Below are 26,689 nucleotides of genomic sequence, written 5' to 3'. Positions count from 1 at the left end.
TAAGCCCCTTGAAACATGTAAATCCGTTAGAATGTTGAATTCCATTTTATTCATGATCGGAATACACTCTTCTCTTGTATCGCCGCTCGAAAGTTAATATTTCATTAACAACCCTATCATAAAAGTAGTCATTTTGCATGCCAAAGTTCAAGAGGGATAATTTAGTCTTTTTTCGAGTTTTTTTTTTTTTTTTTTTTTTTTGGGGGGGGGGAAACATGAATTAGGTGATTTCGTTCCTATTTTATAATTAATATTTGATTACCACTCTCTAATACAGCGTAAGGCATTTTTAATAATAATAAAAAAAGAGCACAACTGTTGGACGGTGAGTTCTTTCCAAACTATTTAATTCATATTTCATAAATAAAGCTTTCTCTAACACATCTATAACATAACATACAGAATTTCTCATTTATAAACCCAAAAGGAGTAGTATACTCATGGGAGCGAGTTTCAGCGGGTTAAATGCACCACCTCACGCGGTAGCAGTCTTTTAGTACCATACTATTGATGTTTTGTTTTGAATGTTCAGTTGCCAGACTACTCAGCTAACGAAAAGGTATTCTTTCCGGGCATGATTCTTGCGAGGGATATTTAAGTGTGGCGTAATTATTAATAAGTGGTTACGAGGAACGAAGAATAACCGACGACGAAGAGGGGTCATAGGAAACTTAGGAACAGAAGATGGTAGCACTTCTAGTCATGAAAATTTTAGAAAATTCATACGCTCAGAAAACTATTTTTATGAACGATTACATTAAATATAATATGTTGTTCGTTACTTGATATGAAAGTCAAGTACAACGCGTAATCCTTTGCTCATAGCAGAAAATAAAATCTAGTAACTTCTTAATGTCAGCTATTAGATATTTATAATATTCTTCAATGCTATATGAACATTTAAAATTACAATTTCGGACAGCTTCGTAGTCGGTATTTGCACACGCATTGGCCAGCACCATCCCATGTTACTCGATATTCTTCGATAGGACCGGGATCATGACGCACCATCAACTTTCGATACTCCCCTTCAAGACTATATACCACTTGCAGTTAAATGATGCTATGGTAGATCCGGAAATTTTCTATATCTATCTACCACGTGAACTGTCTTCTTTCTTACATTCATCATATGCATTGTTACTAGACTATCTATTAACATGAGGTTTCTCTGTCTCCATCAATTTCTGAATCGCCCCAGGAGCAGAAGATAAATTGCATTCGTCAGCACTAACAAATTTCTGTGATGTGGTATTCACAGCACTGCATGTCATCTCTATCTATTTCTTTGCTTACTGCACCCTGCATTATATTTCTTCAACTCCGCATTCGCCGTAAGTCAACATGTCATGACAATAAATGCATGTTGGCCTCCCATCATATAATGCCTGTTCGTGATTATATCTTACTTTTTCTTCTTTCACTTACCTCATTGTATGTACATGTAATCAATAAATAAACGTTAAATAAATGCACACCTCTTAGATCATTCACATTTAAATGTAACCTAACTTTTATATATGAAGCAATTACCCCAAGAAAGGGCAAAACCCTTTAAGACGATGCATAAAAATAAATAAATAAATAAATAAATAAAATTACACTATAAGATATTTAACTGGATACAAGATTTTGAGATTGCTAGATCATTGTTCTTAGCAAATGAAAGGTTTCCTTGGTCACTAACGAGTAATGAGTTCGATTCACTGCTTGAGTGTTAACTAACAATATATGGTATATCATATTCTCTAAAAAGTATTGAGTCTTTGAAGGTCAAAATTAAGAATGGATTTATTATGATTTGAAAACAACATTATGAAACCGCTTGCACCATTTTGGTCGATAATCGTCAGCCATTTTTTCGACATCATGATGGCCGTTGCTGTAGAACTTAAGTGATTTTTGGTCCCAAAAAAATGTGACTCGTAGTTTTCACAGGACTCTTTTGAAACTAACTTAATAGTATTGGGAATCAACACAGACAGAAAGAAATAATATTCTGATGATGACAGGTACGGACTATATGGTGGATGTTTTAAAACATTCCAGCCAATTACTCTTAGCTTCTGACGGATCGTTAAAGATTAATGTAGTCTGGCGATGGCAGCTTGGAATATGACACCCTTTCTGTTCACCAGTTTTTGGTGTTACGTTCTGCTCGCTTCAACCAGGATCTTTTTCGGACACTGCTGCTATAAATTATGCACTTTTCATCAGTCGTGATCAACTGCTTCTGAAATGGCAGAATTCTTTACGTTTGAGTAGAGATTCGCAGATTGATAGAGTAAATATCTTTGAGTTAGATCAATTGGCACCCAAAAAATTGAGCTTCTTTTTGTAGCCAGCTTTCTCCAAATAGTTTATCATTTTTTCGTGATTGATGTTTAGGAAATTGGCAGTGTAATGACTGCTCACATACCTCTACTTTTACCAGAATATCATCCACTTTTGCTATGATTGGTCACCCACTGTGAGGAGCATCTTAAATTTAGAAATTTGCAGAACGAAAATGACTGAACTACCTTTGACTGTGGCTTTTGATAACGTATCTTGTCCATAAAAAAAAGCACACATTTCATTACGGGTTTCGGTAGTATTTACGCTTTTATCGAAACAAATTTGTAGAATGTATTGCGACTCATGTACCCTGATCTTTGTGACACTAACGCCATCATGCCCAAACAGCTCGCCAGTTTTTAGACTATTTTGCTGTTCCTGTTTTGATGCTCCTTTCATTTATTCACTAGTTTTATAACACAGCTGAACATAATTTCTTTGTCAAATCGGTAAGGTCAGGCGTGTGTTAACCCCAACACCGAACGATTGCTGTAGAAATAACATTCTAAAAAGATAATCTTTCCTGGACTACTGGCTTTTGTTAAAATTCAGTTCTTTTAACACCATCATTTTTGCTGTGTTTTTTACTCTCTAGCAATTAATATTTACTTCAAATTAAGAAGTGAAAGTTAATATTATTCTTTAATATCTGTAACTTTTTTGAGAAATAAAAAATAAAAATGGCGATGGAACAGATGAGTATTCTTAACGAACTACTGTTTGTTCTCATTTATTGTATTATCTTAATATTATTTATGTATTTATTTAGATAAGTCGTAGGCTGAGAGAATATGAAGAGGATTCGGGAATTGCTTCTGTGAAGAAGGAGTTGGAAGAGAAGGAAAAAGAATTGGAACAAATCAAAAATCAACTCAAAACCTTAAACACAACCTACTCAAATCTCAAGGTCAGTTTCTGCCAGATTACTTATAAATTACTACAATTCATTTTTGTTGGACTGAAAACAGTAATCGATACGATCACTATCTCAAGTAACTTTATTTTCTTTGTATTTAAGTAAATGTGCCAATGCTCTTGTAGTTTTAGAACAACTCAACGTCGACATTACAACAGCTGAGTTCTTTGGTCTCCTTCAAACTAGCAACAGTTGTATGTGCACATGCGAAGAATTTGGATAAATAGAGAGAGAGAGAGAGAGAGAGGAAGAGAGAGAGAGAGAGGTTAGGAGATGGTTTTCTTTTTCCAAGGAGAGTGTTAACGTGAGTTATAATGGATGCTAAATATAAAGGGCGTTCAAAAAGAGTTTTGCACAGTTGGGCATAATATTTTTATTCGTTGCAATATGATGATGAAATTTTAAATGGACATACTTGGACCCTTTCGCTTTAAAATGTTATTAGTTGTTACTTCCTATTGCTCGCAGATAAACCACAAGGGACACTGAAGTAGACATCAGCAGTCATAGTCGGTAATGAAATTCCTGTTCAAAACCGGTGATGAATCAGGCACATCCATTCATAGCAAGTTGCTTCCGGTTTATGAAAATCACCAGCATCCAACGCTGGTTGCAGCGGTTTAATAAATGTACTCTTCCCAAATCAAGGCAGAAAATTATAGCTTTCTTTTCCTAGATTCCGTGTCATTTCCATAGATTTTTTGGAACATGGTTCCACAATTAACAAGAAGCGTTTTTGTTTGTCACTGAATGAGCCATGATGTGTTCTCCAAACCAAGAGACAGAAGCTGCAAGGTAAGGTAATCAAACTCCGTCAAGACAATATCAAACCTCACACAACCATAGTAACACAGCGAAAATCATGAAAATGGGATGGGAAGTCGTCCCTCAGCCTGCATATAGTCAGGATTTGATTTCTTCACGTTTGGTCATCTGAAGACTCACATGCGGGGAAAAACACTCGACAGTAACAAGGTTCTCATTTCTTACATGTGTATTCAGACATATCAATTTTACCAAAGTGCATTGAAGGCATGAAAAGAACGTTGGACGAGATGCATCACAGCAAATGAGTGACATGGTCTGTAACCAAAGAATCAAAATATGTTCACGTAAAATTCCATCATGTTGCAACTAATAACTTTAGAATATTATAACAGTAACTTATTGAATGTCTTGTGTATATCTGAGAAGTTTCTGGATGCGAACTTACTCTGTGTACTTTTGAATTGATTTTGTATGTAGTTGCTTTGGGCAGCCGGAAAGTCCTTATATATATATATATATATATATATATATATATATATATATATATATATATATATATATATATATATATATATATATATATATATATATATTGTTCCTATTTATAACTACAAACTGACATTTCCTTTGGAAAATGATGTCCAATCGAAATGTGCTTGTTATACGTCTACAATGTCAGTATGGCCTTTTGCATGATCATAACCGAATTTAGGACGTCACCAAATTCCATTATGCATTTTTCGGTGCATTATCAACGTTACCTGGTGCGAAGACTCATTTTCCACTTCAACAACTTAGCTCTTCTTGATGATGATTTAGCAAATTGACCCTCAAATTCGTGCAAGATGTTATTCATTTCTTTATATATATATATATATATATATATATATATATATATCGTCTCATGGATCCACACGGTAGCTGGAAGTCTGTTTTCCACACTTAAAATGATCTTTTCCACCATTCTGAATTTCTCATCATAGCTCTCAATTGTAGTTGCTGCTGCATCCATGAAATGTCTACCGCAATGAACACTGAAATAAGAAATATTATTAGTATCTCATACCAAAATATCAGCGACATCATTTTCATGCTAGAAAACAAAACAAAAAAAAAAAAAGAAAAGAAAGAAAGAAAGAAACTGAGTGTACTGAAACTTTTCGTTTACACTGTAAATGTGAAGATGTACTACTTACAAACAAGGAACCATTTACCATGAAAAACACTTTAATTTTGCTATTTATTTTTCCTATACAAAATCATATTATAGTAGAAACATGTTATATCGTCCCTTAAAACATCGTTTAATCGGTCCCCTGAAATGTACTTGACCTTCCATTTTTTCTCATGCGTGTAGTCTAGTTCAGCACCAAAAATTATTGTACAGTACGTACTTATTAAGAATCCACCTTCATCTTACACCAGAAAATGTCCGCTATGTAGTTTTTAAATGTTCTAGTTGTGATTATGCTTCCCTACATATTGGTGAAGATAGCAATAGATTCAAGCATTAAAACAAAAATTATATGAGAAGAAAACTTAAAAATATTTGACTGAACATTACATTAGGGAACAAGGCGTTTCCGCGTGGGGGAGTTAGAAGAAATGCTCTCAAGTTCCTCAGAATAAATTGAGTGATTTTTCGGTGAAAAAATGAAACAAAACTAAAAATTTTGCAAATAAAATCAGAAAAATAAACACACTGCTGAACAAGACTGCACTTATTTAATATAAAAACACATTTACACGTGACGTTTCGATCTTCTAGCCAAGATCCTAATCAGGTACGTCTAGAAGATCGAAACGTCGCGTATAAATGTGTTTTTATTATTAAATAAGTGCAGTCTTGTTCAGCAGTGTGTTTATTTTTCTAAAAAAGTTTTACGTCCCAAGATTATGCCGCTACGCTAAAGGAGACGGTGATTATGAGAATGAATGAAATGACGGAATGAAGAAAATTGGAGAACCCCGAGAAAACCCACCCAGACGGTATTGCTCACCACAAAGCTCATTGGCGCGAGCTGGAATCGAACCAAGAACCCCATACACAAGAACTAAAAGCTCTACCACTTCTTTATATAAAAGATCGTCTCAACCAGAATATTGTTCGCCATAGGCAACTTACGTACTTTCTACGTAATCGAAACAGGACAGGAACACGAATACAGAGAGCTCGAGGACAGTTAAAATTCCGACCATGCTTTTCAGAAAAAGTCGAATCCCCAATGGGTTTCACGTCACGATCACAGACCGTTCTGCTACACCCACCGGCTAACCACTAAGCCACCGCTGTATCCCGACTTTCCGGTGAAATCTTAAGTTGTAACTATAGGGTGGCCCAAAAGTAGGTATACACTGCTGCATTGATCAAGTATAACATTCTAGCTTATGGGTTTATTTGCTTCGGCTTTCCGAGCTTAAGATATAAGTATAAAGGCTTCAAGAACAAATAATAAAGAAACTGGTGAACAACAATAAGAAATGATATGAAATACAGTTAGCTGATCAGTACAGGACTGTATACCTACTTTTGGGCCACCCTAATAAAATTGTGAAGTTTTCTTTCAAGTACCTTCTAATATTGAGTTTTACTGGAAAAGGCAAAAGAAAATGCTCGGAACTTAAAATTAAACATAACAGCAAAACATTATCTTAGTTCTTGTAGGTTGAATGATTCGCCTGGATGCATGTTGTTCTGTTTCCTTGATGCAATTTAAGTTGCCACAAGAGTCTAATGTGGTCCTCCCCCCCCCCCTCTCTCTCTCTGTCTCTCATTTAGTTAGAAACCAGAAAGGTGTAAAGGTCGTAGTGCTTTGGAGTTGTTTACGTGTACTGTTTAGTAGATAAGTGGAAAGCTTTGTAAACAGTTTGTGTTCATTTTCAGAGTCGACATGGGAAATTGAAACAGCGTTTTGGTTCACAGGAGTCAGAGAAAAACCGTCTGCAGCAAGCTGTCAAGAATCTAAGTATGGACCATTTACATTTTACTTTATTTGCTCTTAGTTTCTCAGTTCTATATATCTAGTCGTAAGTACAGCCTGCAAGAGAAATGTACTACTTTACATGTTAGTAGTTTGAGCTATTTATACGATGCGAGAACATTTAAAAGCTTATTTTTAAAATTTTATTTTAGTGTTGAGCTCAATTGTGGCTAAATGGTTAGTGTAGTCGCCTTTAACATAGGAGACCCGGGCTCGATTCGCTATGGGAACTCATTTGCTTCGTATTCCATGTTAAGCTACAGGTTCACGTTTCATATATCCTGGCTGCTGAAAGGAACGCTAAACTAAAAATAAAATCTTATTGTAGTTTATATTACATTCTAACGTTTGACAGGATGCTCGCTCGTCTAGTGGTTAGTGCGCGCGCCTTTCCTACACGTGGTCTCAGGCTCAGTTTCGAGCATTAAACTTTAATAATTCTGATCCATCTTAAACTGTATAGGTTCACGTCTTATATAGCCTGCTTATTCATGTAGGTAGGGTCTTTTAACCTGAGTACTGTAAAGGGGGAACAATCTTCAATAAACAAGCTAAACAAAAATGATCATCAATTTTCTGGACTCCTGTTTTATAATCGTCGAATACATTCCTCGGAAACCATGATATATATATGTTACTGATGCTACTATACTACTGATATATGATATATGCAATGCTTTTGTCATACTGAATCCCAGAGACTATCTACAAAATAACTGTTCCCAAACCGAGAGCGTGGAAAACATGTAAACGGGCGCAGACCATTGATTCAGCGCTCTAATATCTTATTTCTTTGGCATCAGCAGATTTTATTTTATAGTAACTTCTGATTTTACGTTCTTTTTTCTATTTCTGTTTTTTTTTTAATGTACTCTATGTATCATGTGCTCGTTACAGTTGATCATGTGGTTCGGATTCCACGTTAATCAGTAGGTCCACGTCTCATATATAGCCTCGCTGCTGAACGGGACGTTAAACTCAAAATCAACTCAACTCAACTCGTTACAGTTGAATACATTTATCTGTTTCTCGTCTCTTTTCCTTTCTTGGAAAAAGAAAGTCAAATTGGCAATGCATGGCCTTATGCAGAGCCGTTCTGACGCGTGCCATACTAAAGAGTTCGACTAACATATGTTTCCTGCACTAGTCAAACTTTAGTATGACGCTAATCATACATCAAAATGACTGCATAAGGCCTACAACTTCTAATTGGCTGCTTATTTTGGCGGTAGATAATCTTCGCCGAAGTTCTTCGCTTCAATACGAAGTCATCCGAAGTAGATGATAAAAGTATCACTGTGTTTTCTACCTTATCACTATTTATCTTATCACTTCTTATTGGTTGATATTTCATGCTTTCTTTAGCTGGACCTTAGTTTAGATTAGGAAGTGGTCAGATCAGCGCGAAAGTGGCTACTAATTGGACTTATACACTTCCTAAGTAGAATTTGCAAGTCGCAACATTTATTTCGTTTTTGAATAATAGCCAATTTTCTTGATGCTATCAATAATTTTCGAAACTTCACAAGATATTCAAGCCGCATTTGGCGAAACATGGATGTTGTTTCATTAAGATAATGCACCAGTTCACACATACGTTATCGTGATGGCCAAAATCAATGCGTTAAAGTTCGAAGTGCTTCCTCAGGCACCCTATTCGCTGTATTTAGCCCCCTCAAATTATTTTCTCTTCCTAAACTTGAAAAATGGCTCGATTTCCCAATAATAGAGATGTAGTCTGCGGCTAGAGTATTTTGAGGAACTCCACAGTTCATGCTATAAACAGGGTATCGAAGCCATTAAACATCGCTACATTGCTGGTAAAAGTGTATCGAGCAAACAGAAGACTATATTGAGAAACAAAAGATATTTTTCCCAAATTTTTTGTCCTTTGTTAGTTCGAGTACTTCTGGGGCTAGTGTCGTATGTCTTTCAGATATTTGGAGTCTTGTAACCGTATCCTACTGTAATCGTGTGGGAAAATTTCTCGGGTACTAAAACTCTGTACCTACATTCCTTTTCAGAAGTACCTAGTTGTCTGAATATTGCTATTATGTGTGAGATACTGTAATTGTGAGCCTCATACAAAGTGACGACCCTGTTCTCTTGTGGATAACCATTATAACCTTTATAGCTAGAAACGAAGCCTTCTACAGAGAACGGAAGTACATGTAATCACGCTACAGTAACAAATAATTTCATGTGCTTCTGTGTGATATATTTAATGTATTCATAAAACATTAGTAGTTTTTTTATACCGATTAAAGCAGCCCTTTCATTACCTTAACACGGGTGTATAATTATATAAGACAGGACAGGTGTCATTAATAAAAATCCTTCATTTTATTTCATTCTTATACTGAAGTATCTCTATTGCACGTATTATGCGGCCACGAAGATTCTGCTGGGTGAAAGTACTGTACTATTTATGTCTTAAAGCAGGGTTTCTCAACCTGGGGGTCGCGAAGAAAAATGGAAGATGAATGAACTGTCCAATTTTGGTTTTAATTCACTCGCTTTTAAGGAAGTAACAGTATAAACTATATAAGAGAAATGGATTCTTCTATTATAGAAATAGATGGATATCGCGAGATCTCTTAAATACTGTAGGTATATTAAAATTCACACACAAGCTTATTACAAGCCAGAAATTATAAGGGGGTTGCTGGCAAGAGGATGTGATAAAATGGAGGTCGAAATAGGAATTAGGTTGAGAACCACTCAATGCTTAAAGTAAGAATTCGAATGATCTTGTTTCCTGAAGAGTATGACTACAGGAAGAGTTCTTCATTTTGACCTCCCGAGCAGTAAATCCCGAAATGTGAAAGAATACGATTGACAATCACTGGCAGATTCCTTTCAACGGAAAGGGAAGCTACGAACAGTCAGCAGCACTCCTCAAAATTGAACGCTTACTCTAACATGGTACATTCGCGAAGTGTCCCCTCGGGATTCGTGTAAAATTGATTCAAATGCAAAGTTCTCCGCGACCCAATGTGTATTGTACTAATTTTAGCAGCCCATATGGGTAATTTGCATGTTTATGGCCCTTCGTATATCCGGAATTCAATCATACACTACTATAACGCTCAGACGCAAAATTGCTTTTAGTTTCTTTATTTGTAACTGGACATGAATGTGGGCGTAATGTGCATCTCTGACACATGCTACCCACCCCGGCCGCCATCTTGGATCCGCAATATAGGATTCAATTTTTGTTTTTTAAAATGAGAATAGGAGCAAGTGATACATGAAATTCATGTATAGTTTTCTCGGACATTCATTGGTGTAGTGAGTTTACCATATCTTGTACTGTTTGCATGTTAAATCTCTCCAGGCACTTCGCGAATAGACATTGCAGAGTAATATGAGTTACGCTTACGTTCTCGATGTTAAAAAAATCAAAACAATTTATAAGTGGAAAAATATAAAAAAAAACTCTTCACAGCATTGTTGTCATAATCTTATTATATTTCTGTGAGGGATTGTTATTATTTCCATGTTACACGGAAGTATTGTATTACGGTCAAAATGCCTAATGTAAATCCAGATACGACCAGATTTGGATGAAAACTTACCATTTCCGTATTTACGTCTGTGGGTCTGTATTTATCTACGTTCAGAAAATATTTCGTCAGGTAAATTACGTAAAAAATTACGTATGCACACGGGGCGCTTGCACAACTTTCTACTTGGTTCAACATTCGTGAAGTGCCTGACATTTAACATGCAATACATTGCAAACGATACAACATATGGTAAACTCACTACACCAATGAATTTCCGAGGAAATTGTACATGAATTTGATATATTACTTGCACCGATTCCCATTTAAAAAAGGAAAGTTGAATCCAATGTGGTGGATCCAAGATGGCGGCCGGGGTGGGTAACATGTGTGAGAGAACCAGTACTTCATCCAATTTGTTTTGCATATGCTCACATTCATGTCCAGTTACATCTAAAGAAACTAAAAGCAATTTTGTCTCCGAGCGTTATAGTAGTGTATGATTGAATTCCGGATATATAACGGCCCATAGTTATGTAAATTACCGGTATGAGCCGCTAAAATTAGTACAATACACATTGGGTCGCAGAGAACTTTGCATTTGAATCAATTTTACACGAATTCCGATTAGACATTTCGCGAATGTACCTTGTAAGACCAATTACACTTGTATAAAGTAGAAAACAATTGTTTTGTTTACTTGCAAAATTCTTTTAAAAATACTTTTATAAACATTAAAAGAAACAGCTTAAATGTATGAATATCCAATACCCAAGTGGATAGAAGCAAGACAAGAAAGTAGCTGAGAAAATATTAAGTTTGGGAAGGTATTCTGAAAGGAGAGAATATCCCTAAAATTTAAATGCAAGTGATAATGCATCAGATTATACAAAAACAAAGAAAGAGAAAGAAAACACGATTTGAAATCTGAATCCATTAAAAGATTTGGGATCCTTTTATTAAAAAGGAAGAAAAAATATCTTTCTTCAATGCGTTGAATGTCGAGAACGGTTTTTGCATTTTACATCAGAACGTCGCAGGCATTTCTTCTTGAGAAGCGAACAACACAAAGGTTTAAGAGAAACCAGTCTCGGAAGATGTCAGCTCCTAATTCAAAATTCAGATTAAAATATCTTACTACAGTTTTTTTTTTTTCAGCCATCCTCCTTAAGAAAATGTTAAAGGTGAACTGCATAGTATGAGAAACTACAAAGGTTATCGCTACAGAAACAAATCCAATCCCATAAGGACTCTGATTTGTATTATAGTAAGTCCGGTAGAGATGGATTACTTTTCCCTGCCTTCAATAGCTCGAATAATTTTGCATTTAGAGGATGTTAATTTTTCTGTACGAAATCCAACAAAGGACTTTCTGTAACCATAACGAAAGGTTTAAGGATCACAAAATTTATATTAATAATGTGGATATTATACAGCTACCCAGTTTTTACTATAAGTAAAAAAGTTTGTAAACAGAACGCTGCAGCCTAGCTGTTGCGCACCTAATCCCACATTTCCCCACTCCCTTCTCCGCGACGATGATGTTTTGCAGTGTTGCAATCTGCAGGGAGCGGAATGGTCTGAGAATTTTCTACGACATTTGAATGTAAATGCTGTATATTTACTGTGCCAGTTCGTACCAATGAAAAAATAATAATAAAGAGAAATTTCCCTTTCAGAAGGCGTGAAGGGATCGACCCGTCGGAAAGCGTCACTGCTTACAATGTATCCATGAGGTAGTCTGCACGGGCCCGGCCCGTGAATTAATAATATGCGGCCCGACCGAGTTAGAAATATGTATTAGCATTTAGGCCCGACCCCATGTGATAATCAAATGAGCCCGAAATAAGCCCGAATTACAAAAAACTTAACAATTAAGGCCAAATTGTATTTTTTATTTGCAACAATTTTAGATGTTTAATTTTGTAGTTTAAAAGCTTTCATGATTCAGAGACAAGAAGGAAATAAAGGTTATCCTTTACATTTAGTTAACTATGAATTCTCTTTTAAAAAAAGTCATTATATAAATTCTCATATAATATAAACTGACATTGTCTTGAAGTAAAAACCAAGACACGTTGTTCCCAATGCTCTTGTCTCTTTAATTCAGTGTAAGAAGCAGTATTTTCACTCAGACAAGCTAAGCATATTTATTTCTGTTACTTTTAGTTTTTTTCTCTATTAGACAGTTTTTCTTTCAATTGCACAGTGATTTTAAGTGTGGGCGTCTTAAGTTACAAATTTAGGTGTGCGTTAAAAGTTCTCCACAAAATATCGTTGTATTATACCCGAAAAGGTCTCGAGAAATATGGTTGTTTATTCAAAAATTTACGGCCCGGGCCCGGCCCTAGGCCCGAGCTCGTGCAGACTTCTACCATGAGGTTGCTTACCTAATAAAAAAAGTAAGATTCGGACTTGAAACATTTTAGCAGGTGATATTTGTTGTAACATAAGTTTGCTGAGTTAGTATCACTGGAACTTTCAAAGCCAGACCAGTAGATGGAAGAGTAGTGGGGAGGATGGCGGAATACGAAGTGCTCCGCAGCGATCTGCGCATCTTGGTTTGAAACTTGTCGAGTTATAAAATCTAATATTGATATCATATAATCTAATATTTATTAAAATAAGATAGAAATATAGAGAATCTAAAAATAAACTTTCTTTTTAACATGGAATCTAGACAAGAAACATTAGCAAATGGCAAGAATACGTAAGTTCCACGTTTCAAGAAAAAAAGAGTGCCAGTAATTACATTGTACCGTACATTGCATCTTGTTTCGTATATTTGAAGACTTTGCGAAACAATTTGCAAACATTCTCATATTTCGAACAACCGTCATGTAACCAACGCTCACACAGAATACATTGTATCTAGTAGTCTTATCTTCTTATTTGATTATAATTTTCGTCGCATCCAACCAGTACCGTGCCGTGAAGGGGCCAGTGGGGTGTTGGCCCCGGGCGCCAAAGTATAGGGGTGCAAAATTCGGGAGGAAAAAGAATATATATAAATACAGGATGGACTTAGTAGGAGTTCAGGAAGTTAGGTGGGAAGGAAATGGATCTGAGAATTCCGGAAATTTTACGTTCTTTTACGGGGAAGGAAATAAAAATCACCAGTTAGGAACAGGTTTTTTCGTTCACAAACGAATATTACCAGCAATTAAACGGGTTGAATTTGTTACGGACAGACTTTCTTTTATTACTCTTAAGGGACGGTGGTGTGATATTATTGTTTGAGGATATTTTCAAACCGATTATAGGGAACGAAAGTTTGCATAAGGAAAGTAATGACAACGGTGTTAGACTCGTGAACTTTGCAACATCCAAAAACCTAATCGTGAAGAGTACAAAATTCCCACATCGCGACGTTCATAAATACACTTGGACATCACCAGACGGAAAAACACATAATCAAATTGATCACGTTTTAGTAGATAGAAGAAGACAATCTAGCATAATTGACGTCCGGTCGTTTAGAGGGGCTGATTGTGACACTGATCACTACCTGGTAGCAGCGATAATACGGGAGAGATTATCGTTGAATAAAGGTAATACTCAATGTCCGAAAACGGAGAGATTTAATTTAAAGAAATTAGAAGAGAGCCAGGTAAGAGAGGAATACCAGATTGAAGTTTCGAATAGATTCTCGGTTTTACAAGATTTGGAGTGCACTAGTGTTGAGGATACTTGGATTGAAATTAGAGATAGCATTAAAAGTTCAGCAATAGAAAAATTGGGACACGCGGAAATACGTAGGAACAAACCATGGTTCGACCAAGAATGCATTAAACTAGTAGAGAAGAGAAAACGGGCAAAATTACGGTGGCTACAAAATCCGAATGAAATAACTACACAAAATTTCGCAGATATCCGGCGGGAAACTTCCAAAACTTTTAGAACAAAGAAACGGGATTTTTTGAAAGCTAAAATAAGAGAACTTGAAGATAATAGTAAAAATTAAAATATTCGGGACATGTATAAGGGGATCAAGCGAATTTAAGAAAGGCTATCAACCTCGTGCTTATATATTAAAGAAATCTGACGGAACAGTTCTCACTGATACGGATAGCCTCTTAAATAGATGGAAAGATTTCTTTGACAATTTGCTGAACACGCAGCCAAAAACTAATGCGCGTGGAGAAAAGGAGATACACACCGCAGAACCGTGTATTCCAGAACCCAATCGAATAGAAGTGGAAGCCGCTATAAAGAAATTAAAGAAACACAAATCTCCGGGTGTAGATGAAATTCCAGCTGAGTTAATTTTAGCTGGAGGCGAAAAATTGTGGAACAAGATACACAAACTCATTCTCCTTATCTGGAACAAGGAAGAATTGCCACAAGAGTGGAAAGAGTCAATCATTGTTCCAATTCACAAGAAAGGCGACAAAACTGACTGTAATAATTATCGAGGCATTTCTCTTCTGTCAACATCCTATAAAATCCTTTCAAATATTCTGTTAGCAAGATTGACCCCATACGCAGATGGAATTATTGGAGATTATCAGTGCGGATTTAGACGAAATCGATTTACTATCGACCAAATATTTACCATTCGCCAAATACTCGAAAAGAAGAGGGAATACAATACCCCGGTAGATCAACTATTTATTGATTTTAGAAAGGCGTACGACTCGGTTAGGAAACATTATACAACGTTCTTGCAGAACTTGGAATACCGAGAAAGCTAATTAGATTAATTAAGATATGTTTAAGTGAATCCCAAAGTAAAGTCCGGGTAGGAAAATTTTTGTCCGCGAGCTTCCACCTCGAAAATGGCCTGAAACAAGGAGATGCGTTGTCGCCATTATTATTTAACTTTGTGCTGGAATACGCCATAAGGAAAATCAAAGATAGCAACCAGGGCCTAGAGTTGAACGGCATTCACCGGGTTATGGCATATGCTGATGATGTAAATTTAATAGGGGATGATAGGAGAACAGTAGAAATAAATGCAGAGATCTTATTAAACGCTTGCAGGGACATGGGTTTAGAAGTAAATGCAGAGAAAACTAAATACATGGAAGTGCATCGGGACCGTAATACGGCAAATTGTGGAGGCGTTAAAATATTAAATAATACTTTTGATAAAGTGGATACTTTCAAATATTTAGGATCAATATTAACAGACGAAAATCATATTCACGAAGAAATTAAATGTCGACTAAAAGCAGGGAATTTGTGTTACTATTCGGTTCAAAATCTCTTGTCGTCGCGAGTTCTGTCGAGGAATTTGAAGCTTAAAATATATAAAACGATAATCATGCCTGTTGTTCTGTATGGTTGCGAAACATGGTCACTTACTCTGAGGGAAGAACATAGACAGAAAGTATTTGAGAACAGGATCCTGAGAAGAATATTCGGACCCAAGAGGAACGAGAATGGGGAATGGCGGAAGCTTCATAACGAGGAACTACATAGTTTATACGGTTTACCCAACATTGTTAGGGTCGTCAAGTCTAGGAGGCTTAGGTGGGCAGGTCATGTAGCTAGAATGGAAGAAAGTAGAAACGATTTCAAAGTCTTGACTGGTAGACCCATAGGAAAACGACCATTAGGAAGACCTAGGCGCAGATGGGAGGATAATATTAAGATGGATCTCGCAGAGATAGGAATACAAAGTAGAAACTGGATCCAATTAGCTAAGGATAGAAGTCAGTGGAGAGCTTTTGTGAACGCGGCACTGAACCTCCGGGTTCCATAGGCCATAGAGTTATATATATATATATATATATATATATATATATATATATATATATATATATATATATATATATATATATATATATATATATATATATATATATATATATATATATATATATATTAGGGTGGTCCTTAATTTTTGATTTCCTAATTTCTTTGAACTCGCTCCCTAAAATGGTTCCATATGGGACTAAATTAAGGAAGGAGAAAAATTAACTTCATTGAATAATATTAAATGGTGCCCCAAGCGAGCTAAAATTTTGAATCCGATTACAGTACATAATATATGGGGAAAATCTGGGATAAAATCTTGTAATTTAGAAACGGCTTAAGGGACCGCAAAAATACCCTGGATAATGGAACTAGAGGAAGAAACAAACCTAATGTTGTATAGTATTGTCACAGCGGCCATCTTGAAGTCCGCCATCTTGGATTCAGATCAAAATTTTCAAATAGGAAGAGGGTCTTGTGGCATATCTTTTTGAGGTGGCGTTTCACCAAAAACACAAATCTGTTACTATTTTAAAGATAACTTTAGTCGTCTAAGAATTATTACCTGTGAAAATATTTCTCTTTTTCACAAGTAATAACTGTTACACAACTAAATGTAAAAACATGAGTTTGGCTCGAAAAGAACAAGAGGGATATGCGCGGCTTCATTAGAAAGAGGAACGCAAAAGAAAAATGCACTTCTGAAAATGATTTGTATGAATTTTACACCAAAATACACGGAGGTAAGCATTTCAAGAAATGAAGAGGAAAACCCAGTTGAGTATGTAAGATAAAATGTAAATATGTGCCTGTGTGCGCCCGGATCCTGCAAGAGATGTAAAAGGGAAAAAACTAATTTTAAAACTCCAAGACTGGTTGCTGCTCTTGATCGATACAAGTCCATTGATAGAACGAGAATACATACTCAGACAGCGACGGCAGAAACATTAGGCCATAATGTAAAGGAACTAGTAATAAATATGCATCGATGCTGAGAGAAAATCCGTAGCGAAGTTGCATAAGACCACAAAAACAATTTCGGAGTGCATCAAGTGCGTTAGTTGTGCAATGAGACGGAAAACTACTGCCGAATTTAACTGGTAGAAAGACTATCGACGGGTTATCAATACAGTGAAACCTGTCAAGTTGGCCACCTCTCTAAGTTGGCCACCTGCTTATCTTGGCCTAGTTCGTCTTGAACCTGCATTTTCCCATAAGACATTCGTTACTTACTACTCTATAAGTTGGCCACCTGTCTATCTTGGAAGTTGGCCACACTGAAGTAATGTTTACCCTATGATGATAATGATGAATTTACCTGCGTATCTTGGCCACGAAAATACAGTTTTGTTATTTTTCTTAAATCTTTCGAATTCCCATATGAGAGGCAGATGTTCTGTATTTGTGACTGGACACAAGAAGCATTGATTAGCACGATTTGTTCTCGATGGCCAGAACACTACCCTCATAAAAGGGTGGTGAAGGAAGATGTGAATAAGAAAAAGCACGTACAGGAATTCAGGAAATGGTTGTACGTATTTGTTTATCCTGTCTGTTTTGGTAAAACCATTAGCTATATCGGCTCCTTTCATCAGTGGTGAGTTTTAGTAATTCCGGAAAATTTTCAATCCGGACAGTGTGTCCCTTAAGCTCAATTCTCATTTATTGGTACCTGACTGCATGTCAAAAGGTAGCGGAGGTTTTGAGATATGAATTCTCTCAAGATTTTCTCAAAACATCTTTTGCTCCGAGGGAAACACTTCTAGTTCATTAACAAGAGGTAGTTAACTACAATATTAGAATATGCATATCTGCCAAAAAGAATAAAGCAAATATGTCTAGAACGAACCACCATTCAGTAACAACTGAAAAGAAGTCATATAAATTGCATATGAATTTCTCAATTTATAACTTAGCTTTTCTTGTTTTCAATCTGAATAACTCAGTGTGCTATAATATCAATTTCAATAAACTGCGTACATACACTTCTATTTCATGGTTGTTTGTGTTATTGTTTTCAATCCGAATAATCCAATGTAGCAGACTAGTTTTCAGGAAGAGAAAGGCATAAATATGCATATATATTAAACATACTATCAAGAGCGCCGATTCTGGGGGGACCGAGGGGGTCCGGGCCCCCCAAAGCTCATGTGGCCCCTATTTTATTTATGAGTATACAATATTTGGTATAATTTGAGTGCAATTTGTCTTAAAATCTTCATATATATACCTTCTGCATCTGAATGCCCCCCCCCCAAATTTACAGAGAAATCGGCGCTCTTGCATACTAGTAATATTTTCTAGTACTGTATATTTTTATGATTACTCTATATACATTATTTATAAGTAGCTGTCGTGCCACTGCTTATTGAAATTTTACAATCAAGTAATACTAGAAATCCTATTCTAAAAATACACAAATCACACTTATTTTCTGTAAGTTGGCCACCTGTCTAAGTTGGCCACTTTTCGATGGAACCTATGGTGGCCAACGTAGACAGGTTTCATATTTACTACAGGAGATGCTCATGATAGGCTAATTGGTGTTCTCAGTTTGTCATCATGAAGAGGAGAACGAACATATTATTTCTACTACAGTTCATTAGCTTGAAGAATGGCAGTTTGTTGTCACACTATTCCCTGCAATATGTGTCATGGGAACGGTGCTTTCATTCTGCTAGAGCAGATGCTCCAAAATAATCTTCTATACCTTCCTTGTAGATACTACATTTATGAATTGGTTTTAAAATGTGTATTTGACAAGTGTTGTGTTTCGTTTGCATCTGGACCGGACGTTCCCCTATTTAAGCATTTTCAGAACGATTGGCCTAAAATAGATTGTACTAACTTTATTCCAGAATTGATGATGATAATGACGTAAGGAACAACATTTCAGATGTAAGAAATGAAGTATTGAATTTTGCTATCAAACTTGTAGAAGCAGGACACCGCAGAGAAGATACAGTAATTTTTTAGAACTGACATTCTTGGATGGCATACCTCCTCGAAGAGTTTTCTTTCGTTTGCCTGGAGCAATTCACCATGCAAGGTAGATGGGAAAAGCAATATACTGTTTAAAAATATTTCTCTTTCGCCAACATTTTTGTTTAACGAAGCAAATAGAAACGGGTCTTCGGAATGCATGAATTTTTCTGATACGACTATATGTCCAAGCTTGATTTAAATGTGATCAAGTATCCCATTCACCATTACAAGACTTGCAATTTTTGAAAGCTTTGTACAGTTATAGGCAAATAGATAATGAATTATCTGAAGTGGCTCTTTCTAAATTTTCTCGGCATCTCTGGTACTTGAAGAAGGAATACGTAGCATTGGAGTTTTTTTGATGATGAAGTTAACATATTTGAAAAACAAAAATTGGTTGAAAGAATTAAAACTGTAAGGAGAGACCGTGAAGCAGCAAAGAGGCTTGACGCAAGGATAATATCATAAAAATTCTTGCGAAAAGAGAAATCAGTGATTTTGATAGCACAAACAATTTTTTCTCGTGAGATTTAAAATACCCAAAGGGTTTCTTGAGTGTGATCCGATTTCATGGTCAGATAACAATGACTATATCCAAGGAAAGGCAATAGTTAAATTCATCTCCGTAATAAACGATGCAGCAGAAAGGGGAGTGAAACTAACAGAAAATTACAACATCGTTTTTACGAAAAATGAGTATCAGAAAAAGTTTATTTTGCACACAGTGAATTCTCATAGATAATCTTTTCCTAGATGTGACAAAAGTGAACTGTGTAGTATATAAGATTGAAAACCTATTGAAAACTTACCCCAAAGCTACAGTACTACATAAATAAGGGATATTTCAATTTCTTCCATGTTATATTTTTTTCTTTATCCTCATAATGGTCTGTGAATCATCTTGATGCAAAAACTTATTGGTAGTTCATGGGGAAACAAAGATTTAACTTTCTCTAGCAGTTTGTTTCCAGTTTATGTAAAATACTTCCAAAATTCTTACAAATCTGTGGTCCATAACTACAATAAAATAACTTTACATCGAAGCATTTCGTTTTTCACACGTAATAACTCTTACAAGATTATTGGTAGCTTGAAAATAATACGAGATTTGTGCTTCTGGGAAAACGCCACCTCAAAATGATATGTAACATGACCCTCTTCCTATTTGAAAATTTTGACCTGAATTCAAGATGGCGGACTTCAAGATGGCCGCCATGATAATGCTGTACAAAATTAGGTTGATCATTTCCTCTAGTTCCATTATCCAAGATATCTTTTCATTCCCTTAAGCCGTTTGTAAATTACAAGAGTTTATTCCAGCTTTTCCCCATATACTATGTATTGTAAACGCATTCAAAATTTTAGGTCGTTTGGGGCACCATTTCAAATTATTCAATGGATCTAATGTTTCTCCTGGTTTAATTTTGTCCCATATGGAACCATTTTAGGGGGTGAGTCCAAGGAAATTCCTAAATTTATTTTTGCCCATATAAATAAGGACCACCCTTTATATATATATATATATATATATATATATATATATATATATATATATATATAATGGAAGGAAAAGTAATAAAAAGTTCTCAAAATCAAGGAAAAATGGAGTTTATTTTTGAAAATTTTCTTATGCCAACCATGGTGGCGCTTCGCGGCTGGTCTTTCGACCTCACTTATATGTACGGAGAGGCATTATCGTATGCTCTTGCCCCGGGCGCTGATTTTCTACGACAAGGCATTGTATCCAACACACTTGTTTTCATCATGCTCTTCCATATCATCTCTTTCAGCATATATTATCAATTGAAGATATGATCAGAATTCTCCTCTTCTTGTTTCTTGTTTCTTGTTTTTTTGTGGTCGATTTGGTACACTTAACGTTCCTCTTCCTGTTGCTCTGTAAACTGATGTGTTTCTATGTGGTGCATCTCTCCCACAATGGCAGTGAACCATCTACCCCAAGAAGGAGCGGAAACAGGGGTAGTTTACTTGTTCTGGTCCTTGAACGAGAGAAACATCATTCTTTTCATTAACACATTCTTTTATGATGAAATGCGCTAGTAAGAGGCAACACCGAAGAAATTTACATCAAGAATGTTGAATATTGCTTTCAATGAAATGTGGTCAAAAAAAAAGTTTTGCCTTACCTGAAATCAAAAATTTCGTCTACTGAAGAAATGTGTGGACTTCTGCTTCAGGAAAACACACAATGTCTAGCATACGTCCGCCATGACACTACACCTATATTAACGCTGTAGTCTGTTGGATAGTTTACGAATTATGCTTTTGGTTCATTTCACCCAGGGGGTTCATCTCTACCGAACTTACACTATTTATAACCTTTTATTGTATTTTTTCATTATTTTAGAGATTAGAGAGAAAAATTTGTATTTGAAATTGGCAGGTTTTTAGAAATTGAAGTAATAAATTAATATATAGTTATTACAAGTTTGATTATCCGTATGTTGCTATTGTTTTGTGGGCAGGGTATAAAATTTGTCATTTACTGCCATAAATTGAAAGATAATCTTAAAACATTTTCTTTCTTTTGAGCTGGTGCCTAGTTATTTCGATGGTCGCTAAGAAACTGATATTGCAAGATGGCAAGAAATGGCTGCTTCTCTATTCTTTCCGCTCTCCTCTTCTCCTTTGCTCTGCATCAAATTTCATAAAAGGTCACTCAATCACCATTGTGCGAAAGTATCTCCACATTCAGCTCTCAGCCCAATAATTCCATCCACAGATGGTGGTGCTGATCGTTGAAATTTAGCGTCCTGTAAAGCGCTAGGCTATGTGAGATGTAGCTTTAGAGCTTAACTTAGGATTCGAATTACATGAACTTCCACCAGAAATCGAATCCGGACCTTCCGCACCAAACGTATGTACGCTATAGCCACGAGTGAGCTATCAAACGACTTTTTGAGGTTATACACGTATAAAGGGTATGTTTTTCTGTTCTTCCTCTTCTTGGAAGTATTCCACGAGTTGAATTGCTGATCGTGACCAGAAAGTAGAATATTCCTATCAGTTGAGTAGCGATGGCTAATAAAAGCGATTGGACGAATGATACTAGCTTGTTTACAGGAAAAACGAGGACATTTAGAGTTCGAACAATTTTTAGGGTGGCAGACAATATAAATCAGAACGTCTGGGACCCTTAGCCAAATATTACGTGAAATGTACCACTAAAGGCACTAAGAGTTGTTTCTACCACCTTTCGTATTGTGCAGAAATTGGAGTGTTCAACCATTATGACTCGACGTCACGAACTGCACACAGTTCTGGATTAGCCTATAAGGAAACTTATGGCAACATTATTGTAACATAACGGCTCCATTCTCTCCTCTAGCTCGACCTTGTTCCTCGTCCAAGAATCCTAATCGTAGTCTCCTAAAAATTCTCCAAGTATACAGTTTTGTCCGTCGGACAGAAACACAAACCACACCTCCTGTGCTTCCTCATTTCCATTAACCCATTATACTCTGACCTTCTCTCAACTATGTGTTCCTGATGTCAGAGAATGATAGGTCGTTTCATGAGTCGTAGACCTCAAAAGCTGGGGGAAATCACCTCATGTTCCTGCGTGCTAGCTTTCTGAGGAAATCGAAGTTCGAAGCTAAACCTCAGCAGATAGGAATAAACAACAAACTCCAGCTTTAAAATAAACGCAAACATAGTAACGTGACAATTTCTTAAACTCGGTGAAAGAAGCTAGAAAAGTGTCAACTAAACGTTCCAAATATTGATAAATAAACTTAATGCATGAACATTGTCCTCAAGCTCAGTTTAGTGACTTGGCGAAGTCAGGAAACGTAACCAGAGACAGGTAGAAAGTCTTTCCAGCTTTAGAACAAAGTAGACGTAAACAAAATGAAATGTATTACTCCGCGGCTCACACGTACTTCGGCAGTGAGAGACGTGAACAGCAAGATCGTGTGCTAGGTTAATGTTGTCGCATAATTTCCTAAGTGTAAGGCTCCGTTGGTTGTTAAATAATAAATGCACTGACGCTGACTACTGCTATGTTGGAAATAGCATATTCTTAAATCGTTATATAAACAAGATTGCCTCTGTTCCTGTTGTCCTCTTTTGTGTTTTATAACACGAGACGAAGATGGATTATTGTCACTCATCGTCGCCATGAAACTCTGCATTCCACAATTTCAAATGAGTGGGGTCGGCGCGCGAACGCATATGCATGCGCAGTAAATACTATATGTCCGAGGACGGGTGAGGTTAAAATAAAGCTACATCTGTTGTTAAATATTACATTTACTGCGTTTCTTATCACAAAATGCAAGGTAAATTCAGACATTTTTTATTAAAATTAATATTTTAGTAGGGATTATATTGCGGTAGGATACTAGTGCAGTGAGACCAGCAACCTATCACTGATCATCGAGCCATTCGTAGTCAGGTGGGTTTGTTTACATTTATTTTTTTCTAAGGCTGGAAAGAGAATACATAGGCAAAGTGTTTTGTAATTAAAAAGTAAAATAATTAGAAGTAGTAGATAAAGTCAATCCAAAACTCCATTCATGGAATAGAACCAGGAGCCTCAAACATAGAGTATCGTTACATTATTATTTTATTTGAATATTATTTTGTAGCTAATCTCTCATTCACTTCCTGTACTTTTTGATCATCTTCGTTATTATTTATTATACGAAGTTATTTATCAACATTCAAAACAAGTGGACATAAACCCTCATTGAAGAAGTAAGAACATGAGCAGGTGCTTTGTTTTAAAAATAATGAAGCAATGTAGAGTTGAGACTATTCCATACAAATTTCTCTCGCATGCTCTGATGCTTAACACAAATTAAACATATTGTTTCCTCGTTCTGTACAATTCTTAGAAAGTCACCAACAAATTGAATAAAAAGGTGCAAACTATATCTTCTTTTACGCTTTTGACAGTCACTTAGCGAATTAGTAGAACAAAACTCATGTGACAATTGAAACCTACGGCAATAAAGTGAAAAAGTTAAGAGGGTCGTCGAACTATGCGTTGTGTTGCGTTCAACTGAAACCCAGAGTATTTTGTGGAGCAATATATCTTGTCACAGGTAAGAGAGACACACATTTGTCGAGAAACCTTTCAACAAAATTAAATGATGTTTATTTCTTATTCGATATGCTACGGACGTTGAGTATCTCAGTTGAATTTCCTCAATGTTTCTTGCTTACCTGTTTATTGGTAGGCACATATGTAGGGATAATTAATCACTGAAAACAACGTAAAGTTGTTCTCAAAATAAAGTTCATCGGAATAAGAGAAATTCAAATATTCATTGCATATAGATATTCTTCAACATATTAGATAGTCACGGACTTCGTAATAAAGTTTTAAAGAGAAAAGGATTAAAACTTCAACACACTTCATATTAGGTGCTGTGATTTTACGTAATAGTATTTGTTCTTGATTTCTTGATAAGAAAATTGAAGGCGATATGACTCACACAAAATAATACAATTTCGTGATGTATCACTTCAATGGGTATCGCTTCCTGAAAACAGCAACCGAAAACAGGCCACAGAAACACAATTCTGTGTTGACTGTACCAGAATAGCTGCACAATGCCTCATCCTCGAGTGCGCCATAATTGGGATTGTTTTGCAATGACCAGCGTCCTCACAACAGGGTTGGAATTTTCCATAGCCAAAAAATACTCAGTTAAAAAAAAAGAAAAAAAACGTATCTCCAAAAGTATATTTGAAGACTTGAGTTGAACTGATAACCTTAATGTGATTATAGTTACTTTCTTTTCAGTACACGACTCGTTTCAGAATTGGCTTAAAATATATATTTATAAAGACGAGATCTCCATTACAGAATGCCAATGACAAAAATAACATTTGAAATCATGCGTAACGAATTTTGAACCAACTTGATCAATTTCGCTGTAACAGTGTTCAACTGTAATCTGGAACAAAAAAGCATTGCGCCTACATTACCTTGTTTTTCGCTGCAGATACTGGGATATTAGTATAAACAAATATTAAAATGTCCTCCATGTATTTTCTATGCGTTAATTACAAATGGAAAACGCTTCACTTAAAAAAGGAAATTACTTAAGATTCATTTCTTTGCTCAACACTACATTTGGATACTTATACAAACGAAAAGCAGTTGCATTAAAAAGGAAACAAAATCTTCTTTTATGATAACTGGAAATGCACAAATCAAACTTTTTATAACTCTGTAATTTGAATCAAAGATACTACAGATGTGCCACTGGATAAAAAGGAAATTACAGCTATATTACAGATATACGTCTATTTTCTTAACGCTACACTTGTAAAACAGTTTGACGGCTAACTCCTCCTAGGCTGCTGTATTGATTTTAATGATTTTTGGTATATGAGGGTAGCATCGCCTAGCCTAGGTTTTTATCATATTAGTTTCTCGAAGGACGTATTCTATGGAGGTTCAAATATTTATGTAGAAAATACAGTATCTCGCAAGCCTGCACTGAGAAAAATCTGTTATCCGGACAGCGCTAGAATTATTATACAAATATACGAAATCCTTATCTTTACTACGGAAATCTTTACGTTATCCATATGCTACATACGCCCGCTTATATGTTACATCATTCCGCTGCAGGATGTCTGACGTCTAACAGTCGTCCATATATTAGATACATATACCTCAACTATATGTTATATACATCCACGTGTATGTGAGATGCTGTTCGCCTGTATACAGTTCTTTTTTACGTACGGAAAGTACATTTATTCGAAACTATTATACGAAAAGTCGGTATAAAACATGCGTTTTCAGTTATATGTTTTATGCAGAATGTTACCTACACTTGTATGTTAAGTTCAAAATCTACAGGATTTACGCATGTAAGCTACCTTTTTATGTTACCCACATAATTTTTTTCTCTGTGTGCCTAGCACATTCTTTCCTCTATGACCATGTTTCAAAATATGCTGATCCAGTCTGTTGTCTTCTCATCAATGACAACACACTGATCAGAAAACGAGTCATAAACATCTGCACAAGATTTTTGTTTTGTTTTTAAATGTGTAATTAAAAATACGTTTTCACTTTTTTTAAAAAAAACTCCCCCAAGCCTGCAGCTCATTTTATTAAGAATATTTAATTTTATTCGCCTAAACTTTTATGCAATCCGCAACTCTTATTGATTTTTTTTTTCACTTTGCATACCATTGCAGGAATTAACGTGATGGAGTTCCATTTTCACTACTGAACAACTTAATGAAAATGCTTACATCCAGTTATAAGTGGAAAAGAGATTAACATGTCTAGACTGATTACTATTATTACTAATAACGCTGACGTATTAGCTTTAATTGAATTCATATTTAATACCAGTTAGGAAATAATTTATTCCACGGAATAATCACGTTGAACAATATAATTAATTAGATTAGCTCATTGTTCATTGTCAACTAACACCTATTCAAAAGAACAATCAATTACGATATTAGAATACTTCATTAATTTCAGGAAGTAATTTGTC

At 35.7% G+C, this 26,689-nt stretch overlaps 1 protein-coding gene across 2 annotated transcripts in view; it reads left to right on the top strand.

Moving 5' to 3' along the window:
* The window catches only part of LOC145669035 (uncharacterized), a 69,362-nt gene that overhangs the window by 20,283 nt on the left and 22,390 nt on the right, over window positions 1-26,689 (top strand). For both annotated transcript variants that reach the window (XM_081737383.1, XM_081737384.1), the window contains exons 5-6: window positions 3,107-3,244; window positions 6,906-6,987. In XM_081737383.1, coding sequence (XP_081593509.1) covers window positions 3,107-3,244; window positions 6,906-6,987 — 220 coding nt within the window. The remainder of the gene's footprint in view (window positions 1-3,106; window positions 3,245-6,905; window positions 6,988-26,689) is intronic.

The sequence above is a fragment of the Thermobia domestica genome, chromosome 13 (genome assembly GCF_964235325.1).
Source record: "Thermobia domestica chromosome 13, izTheDome1.hap1.1, whole genome shotgun sequence".
Taxonomy (NCBI): Eukaryota; Metazoa; Arthropoda; class Insecta; order Zygentoma; family Lepismatidae; genus Thermobia; species Thermobia domestica.
Note: the sequence above shows the minus strand (reverse complement) of the source record. Positions and strands in the feature narration are given on the sequence as shown.